Source organism: Lampris incognitus, chromosome 16 (genome assembly GCF_029633865.1).
Source record: "Lampris incognitus isolate fLamInc1 chromosome 16, fLamInc1.hap2, whole genome shotgun sequence".
Classification (NCBI taxonomy): Eukaryota; Metazoa; Chordata; class Actinopteri; order Lampriformes; family Lampridae; genus Lampris; species Lampris incognitus.
In genome coordinates this window covers 20,605,320-20,614,421 of record NC_079226.1, presented here as the reverse complement: position 1 = coordinate 20,614,421, position 9,102 = coordinate 20,605,320, and the positions used below count along the sequence as shown (strand labels likewise).

At 41.5% G+C, this 9,102-nt stretch overlaps 1 protein-coding gene across 1 annotated transcript; it reads right to left on the bottom strand.

The window, feature by feature from the left end:
• Nucleotides 1-6,692: 6,692 nt before the first annotated feature.
• vcpkmt (valosin containing protein lysine (K) methyltransferase) lies at nt 6,693-8,692 on the bottom strand. Its single transcript, XM_056296298.1, has 5 exons — nt 8,436-8,692; nt 7,937-8,050; nt 7,749-7,821; nt 7,489-7,608; nt 6,693-7,379 (listed from the first exon to the last, which is right to left on the bottom strand). Exons 1-5 carry the CDS (start codon nt 8,690-8,692, stop codon nt 7,275-7,277), a joined length of 669 nt encoding a protein of 222 aa, XP_056152273.1. The 3' UTR covers nt 6,693-7,274.
• Between the last annotated feature and the right edge of the window lie 410 nt (nt 8,693-9,102).

Sequence of the window (9,102 nt, the reverse complement as noted above, 5' to 3'; positions counted from 1 at the left end):
ATTAGCTAGGACATAGAAAGATGTAACCATAACCGCATCATTTCAATTATTATTCAGCGGACATGTATTTATAGAGGAGAAAAGAGTGTGAGAGAGGACAGGAATTTAGATTATAAATAATTTCAGTGGAGAAACTGGTTGGGGGTGGGGTGTACTGGAGCTTCCCCTCCACTCTTCCGCCCCGCCTGGTCCTTTCCACACCACACGGGTCAGGGGCTCAATACCAACCCTGAGTCAGATTAATCAGGCTAAACATATCCTGGACAGGGCCAAAGGCGAATTGGATAGGGTGAGCCCTACTGTGATTCTTGCAGCCTAGTCCAGCTGCAACAGGCAGAAGTGAGAGGGCACAGGCGCACTGGGAGTACTTATCTCAAATGATTTGCCGCAGTTATATATAGCAATTACCACAAATGGCAATTAATCTCGATGTGAAATTGTTACATCTCACCCCCCTGCCTCTTCCTGTTGTGATAGAGTTTCCGGGCTATATAATCATGCAGGACCTATAGGGACTTTTGGGGTGAGACTGTTCCAACGATGATTCAGCTTAAAAATATTTGTCTTGCTCCTGCTTGCGTATGTACATCCCACACTCCTTTTGGCAAAAAAAGAAAAAGAAAAAAAAGATATAAGGCCACACTGATATTTGTTGGGACAAAAAAAGAATGGATTTCCACATACGTAATAACAAAATGCTTTTGACAACAGCAAACATCTGACACTACTTCTGATACTAATATACCAAGGACTTGTACATCATTATAAGGGATTATATTTGAATTTAATGAAAGTAGGTTTATGGAAAATCACTTTTTCTGTTTCTCTCTAATTAGCTTACCTAAATTTAAACTACCAAAAAACCTGTTGCCCAAATTCAGGACTACTCATGAGCCTAAGGGCACACTGCCATCACAGATGGTCTTGATTCCTTTTAAGCAGATTTCGGTCGAGCGCATTAGCTTAGCCATCTTCAGAATCCTTTTGAACTACCACACTGGCTACTGCTCTTTTTGAAGAGAAAACTTCCATTGTTATCAAATTATTACTCGAATTAGATTATTTCATTGCACTCATCTGTACATCGTTTCATTCGGCCGCCCCGCCTGTTGGAAGCCGTCTGGCCTATTGCACGATAGCCCCACTATGTAAACACTGTGCAGCATGAAATAAAAGGCAGTGAGGGGCCCCTACATGCCTGTGGGAGTATGGGGCGTGCTTCATGGTTTATGCTTGAAAAAGGACCATAATCTTCCAGCTAATCTGGGGCTTGGAGTGGAATTCCCCTCGCATGGAAGGCAAAACCAATTTAGGAGCACTCACACGTGCTACATGGGCCTCAGCGTTGAAAATGTTTTACAAAAACAATAAAAGGGAATCTGGTTAAAGCAACTCATCGGATCAGCCTTTCCTTGTAATAGCCTTTCATCACGGCTGCAAACACAAGTGTCTCAATTTAGCATTCATATTGTATAACGTACCAGTCTGTGCATTTTGCGGAAGTATCAAATGCATCTATGTATAAATGACACCAAGGTCTTTGACACCCCGGTGACGAAGGATTTAACAGTTGTTGCCCTCTACTGTTTCACAATGGGAAATGTCTGAATTAGTTCCATGGCAGTCAAAAAAAACAAGAGGATCTGTCTAAATGTTACATATGCTAAGCATTGGGTCCTCATACTAAAGACAGATCAGAGATTATATTCCTTGAAACATGAGAATCTACTTGGTAAAAGTGTAATAATGTCTGATTATGTACAAGAGAATAAGCACAAGTAGTGCATGTGTAGAGTTGTATGTTCTTTGCCTCAGGTATTTCATTAGTGTGCAGACAACATGTCTGTGAATGTTCTCATTCATCCAGGTCATAGTTATCCAAAGGAATTGAATCAAGTGCAACTGGACTTGGTTATATATCTGAATATATAATATATAATAATATATAATATATAGCCAAGTCCAGTTGCACTTGATTCAATTCCTTTGGATGTGAAGACAACAGACTCTGACACATCTTGAACAAACTACTCTGTGCTTGGTATGGAAATAAGCCGAGATGCTTTTCCAACACTGATCAAGCCATGTTGCTTCCACATAAACACAACTCTACCATAAAGACACAAGAATTCGAACCTTCTTTATCTTGCGATCCCTCATAACTTTATTGACATACATCTACAAGAGGGCTATATTGAAAGTCAGTAGGAGCTAGACGGAATACTTATGCGTGAATGAGAGGGGGGACAGTGGAATGGTGAGGATGCAAGGAGTAGAGGTGACGAAGGCGTATGAGTTTAAATACTTGGGATCAACTGTCCAAAGTAATGGGGAGTGCAGAAGAGAGGTGAAGACAAGAGTGCAGGCAAGGTGGAGTGGGTGGAGAAGAGTGTCAGGAGTGTTTTGCGACAGAAGGGTACCAGCAAGAGTTAAAGGGAAGGTTTACAAGATGGTTGTGAGACCAGCTATGTTGTATGGTCTGGAGACAGTGGCACTGACAAAAAGACAGGAGGTGGAGCTGGTGGTGGCAGAGATGAAGATGCTAAGATTTTCACTGGGAGTGACGAAGAAGGACAGGATTAGGAACAAGTATATTAGAGGGACAGTTTGGAGACAAAGCAAGAGAGGCAAGATTGAGATGGTTTGGACATGTGTGGAGGAGAGATGCTGGGTATATTGGGAGAAGGATGCTGAATATGGAGCTGCCTGCCAGGGAAGAGGACAAGAAGAAGGCCAAAGAGGAGGTTTATGGATGTGGTGAGGGAAGACATGCAGGTGGCTGGTGTGACAGAGGAAGATGCAGAAGACAGGAAGAAATGGAAACGGATGATCCACTGTAGCGATCCCTAACAGGAGCAGCCGAAAGTAGTAGTAGATCTACAAGAGGGCTATAGATAGTGCATAAGTATAAGAATATGACAAACTGATCATTAAAAACAATCTTTATTGAGACCAAGGATTGGGATAATTAGTGTTTGGTGACACGTAAATATAAAAAAAATGTATTAGCTGAATAAAATTCTAAATAGGTTCAGTTATTGGATCACAGACCAAACAGGCATCATTTATCAGAGACAAATCTGATAACTTCGATATTGAGAAACTTTCTTGCTGGGGCCAACTTCAGTCCAAACAGAGCAATCAATCTTCTAAGCTAGCATTTCTCAAAGGGGCGTTCAGAGAATGTCGGGGGGCGCAATATTTTTGAAAGGGGGGGCGTTTGTTTAAGGCGTGTTTAAACCAAAGATTCACGAAGAAACGAGTTGAAACTTGCAACTACTTGAAAAAGAATGTGCTCTGCAGCATTCTAAAACCTGCCAGTTTACACCGATGCGACTAGAGGAGACGGTGTATCGTTTCCATAGCAACCACTCTACTTCAGTGTTACTGTCAATCTTTCTGCAGCTGGATAGTTACCGGAACGGGACATCAGAGTATCATCTATAAAATTTCACCAACACGGTGTTTACTGTGTCAACTCAGGGAAATGGACACTCTCTTCCTTGGTATTTCCCGTGGAGGAAATTAAGGGTTTCTTCCTCTTGAAAGCATTAATTTCTCCTGAGGATACACCGTGAATGCCATGTTAATTGATAAGAATGCTTCTTGTTTGGCACCAGTGCAAATTTACCGCTTTCTAATTGGCTGGTGTTTGTGATCAATAACAAGAAGTTAAAGTTAAAGTTTGAATGTCAAAATTCTAACCGTTGCATTTGCTTTAACACGCTCAAATATAATTTTTATTCACATGGCTTTTTTTGCTCCTTGGGAAACTAATGGTAATGATATACTAAATGTCCAGTTAAATCAAATCTGTTATTTGGGATTCAACGACATGTTTTTTTAATGACATAACACAGAATAATGATCAACATTAATATTCAGGGAAGACAATTAACCGACAGTTTAACTGATAGGAGGCGGTAAGGGACCTGGATAATGGGGTGCTGGCCCAAAAAAGGTTGAGAACCACTGCTGTAAGCCTTCAAAACTAATGATAGCTCTTCCTTGAAAATGGAAAGATCAAAGGGCAGTCAGACATATTTTATTTTTAGTTTATTCCGAACATATTTTGCACATGAGCTAAATAAAGTAATTGTATCTTGATAAAAAGCAGGGTTTGCAACCATTTTAATGCAGTGTGTTAAAGCTGAAATCCACAATTTCTCTCCATTAATAAATTGTTATTTGATCTATTTCAAACGCTCTGACAACATGGCAATTCTGTTGGACAGGCAGACTTTATTAGAGTAGAACAGCATTCTGATATAGTTTAATGTAAGAAGCAGTAAGAAACAGATCTACTGCAACTGATTTTCTCAGACTACAAACAAGGTGTAGCAGCTACTGTCGCCTGTGTCAGCGCAGCAGTTCCCACCCTTGTTGAAATACGACCCTTGAACCAAAATTCTTGAACACAGGCAATCTAATGTATTACAAAGTACATCAAATTACATGGAAACACTGGGCCTTGTTCATCAATTGTTCGTATGCATGTACAAATTTGTTTTTAGACATTCATGGTAATTTTTTAGCCTTGAAGTTTGTCTCAGAGACCAGTATAGAACCTGGGTAACCCCTGAATTTAGACACCAATTGACTAACAATGATGTTTTTGCAAGCCTGGGTGATTGCTCGTTGCAAGAGGTAGACAACAGATGTTAGGGGGATGGAATTACAAATAACCATCGGGTTTTGCTTCTGACCATCAAAAAATCTTCTTCTTTCGGCTTGTTCCATTTCTCAGGGGTCACCACAGCGGATGGTTGCCCTCCATAGCCTTCTGTCTGACGCATCCCTCTCCCACAGTCCAACCCTCCTCATGTCCTCCTCTATTTGGCCTCACCATCTTTTCCTTGGTCTTCCTCTTTTTCTTTTGCCTGGTATTTCCAGGTCCAATACCTTCTTTCCTATATAGTCTATACCTCCTCTCTGTACATGTCCAAACCATCTCAATCTCATGTCTCTCAACTTCTCATCCATTCCTCTGATCTTGAACGTAGCTCTCACTTCCTCATTTCTCTTCCGTTCTTTTCTAGTCACTCCCAAGGACCAACGCAGTATGTTCATCTCTACGACCTGTAATGGAGATTCTAGCCTCTCTGTTGTTGTCACTGCTTCCAGGTTAGGCAAGCCTAACCATCGATTTGTATGTATATACCTTGCCCTTCACCCTCAGCGGCATTCTTTTGTCACAAAGTACTCCAGTTACCTTTCGCCATGAATTCTACCCAGATTGTGTCCTTTTCTTGACTTCCTTCTTACCACTGCCTTCTGTCTGTCTTATCGAGCCAAAGTACTTGAATTCGTTAACTTCTAGGATATCTTCTCCTCCTAAGGTCAATCCTGGACTTTCTACTTGCTTATCTATACACAGGTACTCAGTCTTTGTTCTGCTGCTCTTTAGTCCTCTAATGCTTCTCTCCAATCTTCAGCTGTTCTGTGAGGCTGTCCATCAGTATTGCAACAGGAAAGGGCTCAACGCCGATCCTTGATACAGTCCAACCTTTACCTCAAACTTGCTTGTTGTTCCCACTGCACACTGAACTATGGTCTTACAGTCCCTGTACATGTCCTGAATTATGCTGATGTAATTTTCTGCCACTCCCTTCACTCTCAGGCAATACCACACCTCTCTCGGTACTCTGTCACATGCCTTCTCCAAATCAATATATACAAAGTGCAATTCTTTCTGTCCTTCAATGTATTTTTCAGCTAAGGTCTTGATTACAAATATCCCATCTGTGGTACTTCAAGGCATGAATCCAAATTGTTCTTTCCCTAGTCACTTCCTTCCTAAGTCTCACTTCAATCATTCTCTCCCATAACTTCATTGTATTTTGCATCATTTTTTCCCCTCTGTAGTTGTTGCAACTTTAAGCATCAGTTTTTTTCTTGTAAATTAGTACCACTATGCTCTTTCTCCATTCATCTGGCATTTTCCCAGTCTGTATTATGTTGTTGAGGAGTCTAGTTGGGAACTCTATGCCAGTATTGCCTAAGTATTTCCAGACTTCTGCTGGTATATTGTCGAGTCCCTCTGACTGTCAGAAAATGTTGAGAGCTAAAAAAATCCCATTGGTGTCTAAGAACAAATTTGTACGTTCAAACAACTGATGAATGAGGCCCACTGTTCTACAGCAATATTGTCTTTCAAACAGAAGCAGCATCACATCGGTATCAGGTTTCAACATTTTTCCTGCTGGAGTTGTTTCTAACATGTATACGTTTGCCGCTTATCCAGCATTTGTGTGACCTGCCAGTCAAAAAAAAAAAAGTTCAGCGGGCGTCCGCGTGGTGTGGCGGTCTATTTCTTTGCCTACCAACATGGGGATCACCAGTTCAAATCCCCGTGCTACCTCCGGCTTGGTAGGGCATCCCTACAGACACAATTGGCCGTGTCTGCAGGTGGGAAGCCGGATGTGGGTATGTGTCCTGGTCGCCTGTCACTAGCACCTCCTCTGGTCGGTCGGGGCACCTGTTCAGGGGGGATGGGGAACTGGGGGGAATAGCGCGATTCTACCATGCGCCATGTCCTCCTGGTGAAACTCCTCACTGTCAGGTGAAAAGAAGCGGCTGGCGACTCCACATGTATCGGAGGAGGCGTGTGGTAGTCTGCAGCCCTCCCCAGATTGGCAGAGGGGGTGGAGCAGCAACCGGGGCAACTCAGAAGAGTGGGGTAATTGGCTAGATTCAATTGGGGAGAAAAACAGGGAAAATAAAAAAATAAATTCAACAGCGGTATATGAAGACCGGAGACAACGCCAACCATGATAAAGATGCCTTTTAGTGTAATGTAACCTGACTCCATGGTCAACATGGATCAAGTAATGATTTATTAGGGGTGAAACATCACAGATTTCAGCTTAATGACATGTATGACTGTACAGTAAGCTTTCCATTTTCAAAAAGGAGTTATATAATACCTTTTAAGTGCTTTAACAATTGCCCCATAGAACTGTGTTGCAGTCAACCCAGCAAGAAGATTCAGTGTTAAGTTTCTCAATACTGAAGCAATCAGTAAAGCTTTTGACTATATAATTCTAAATCATGTCAGACAATGTTATGAGATGTAAAAACAAAAGGGAACCTATTCTTTAATAGGCCATCACAGGCTGTTAAGACAGCCAGTCATAATACTTTTTCAGCTTTTTCAGTTTTCAGCTAATACAGCAAATATATAGATGGAAAAATAATTTACAGAAAAGCAGTCTTACAATCGTCTCCCTAATGTATGTGTAGATGTGCTCATTAACAAATTCAAAAAGACAAGCTCAGACTCTAGGTCGGATGTGAAGGATGTGGATGTCTGGACTGTTAAATTCTGGGTCTTGCTTGTCCATAGGAACCTCCTCACACTTGAAGTCATGTTGCAGCAACTAAAAACAGCCAGAACATTCAGAGAAAGAATAACCAGCAGCTACAAAAGCATTCTAACTGAACATCTTACTATGTATTTACATATTGAAAACACAATTTAGTTCTTACCTCAAAAAACTGCTTTTCCACTTTTGGGTTGATGCCTACAGTGCGCTGCTCATAGCAGCAAATGATGCACGTCTCTGAGCCAGCAAGCAGCTTCAAGGTTTCCACCAATGGCACAATCGACTATATTGGGATAAGCAATTTCCGCAATGCAATTAATCTAATGCTGTTTTGTGCCATTAAAACATGATGCCAATGAGGCATAATACTGTAAAGATGAAAACCATGTTCAGATTGAAATATAGCAAAAATAAGCACAACACCTGTTCATAATAGATGCAATCTGCCATTAGAATGTAGTGTGGAGGTGGCAGAAACTCAGACACTTCCTCACCCCTTTGAAAATGAGAAAAATCAATCGGCCTTTATGGTTGATTTATGTATCAAGCTTGTTGGTAACAATTACAAACTGTAACCAGGTGTAAAATATAAAAACTATTTAGGTACAAACCATTTCAGTACCTTGGATGTTATGGATCCCCTAGAGAGAAGTGTCTGGTTTTCTTGGATATTCACTTCTAGAAGGGTCTGCAAATCCTCCAGGTCTGTTACAGTGACTTGGGCCCTATGGGATTTAGTACAATTATGAAAACCTTCCTGGTGTAGAATAAGGATAGATAAATACTGGAGGTGGGGGAAAAAAACTCATGTTAATGGCATAACCTGGTAAAAAAAAAGCCTATATCTTGAAGAGACTCTGGCTGACAGCTAATTAATGAGCATGGTAAATTATGAGAAAAGATTGGGTTTCTGGCCTAAACGGTTAACCATCTGACAGTATCATTAACTCACTCGCATCAGCCACTTTAAATTTCTCTGGAAGACTGCAATATGTTGCAACGCTTAATGTAATGTAATATGTTGCAGCGCGGCTGGTAAGCTAAAACGATCCAAACACTGGTTATATATAAAAACATTATTCCACCAACAACTTCAACCAGTCATCTCACCCCAGCGTTGCTGCCATGAGACCAACAACTCCTGTGCCGGCTCCCAACTCCAAAACATATTTCTTAGCCCAATGGTTGACTCCCGAGGTAGGGTCGTAAAACCGCTTCGTCTCTAAATATTTTGCGAGTACAATCGCTGCATCCCAAACTACACAGCCGACGTCTCCTTTGTAGCACTGCTTCATTCTCAATACCTGTCCATCGTTTTTCTCAATCTCTCTCACGAAGTAGTCGCCCTGCTCCTCTCCCCCCGCCATGTTGCCTGCCCAGCTTCGTCACTTCCTTCCTTCCTTCCTGTCCATCTGGAAAGCTCCGCCCGCGACGCTCGTTAGCTCCTCCTGCTGGCGATTGATCAACATCTTCACCTTGAAAGGTGACCGAAATAAGGATTAGTATTTTAATAAAAATGTTTTTACTGGACGCATAGCTACCACCTACAAGGATCAACGGAAAAGGCTACTCATTAACGTTCCAGACAAAAACACGACTTTCTTGTTATAGAATAGTGTGTGCGTGCGTGCGTGCGTGTGTGTGTGTGTGTGTGTGTGTGTGTGTGTGTGTGTGTGTGTGATTAAAAACCAGAACTTGCCTTTTTGGATGCATATTTTAAAACCTTGTGCAGTAAAAATCCCTGCCAAACCAAATCTGTCAGGTGTTTTGTCTTTTG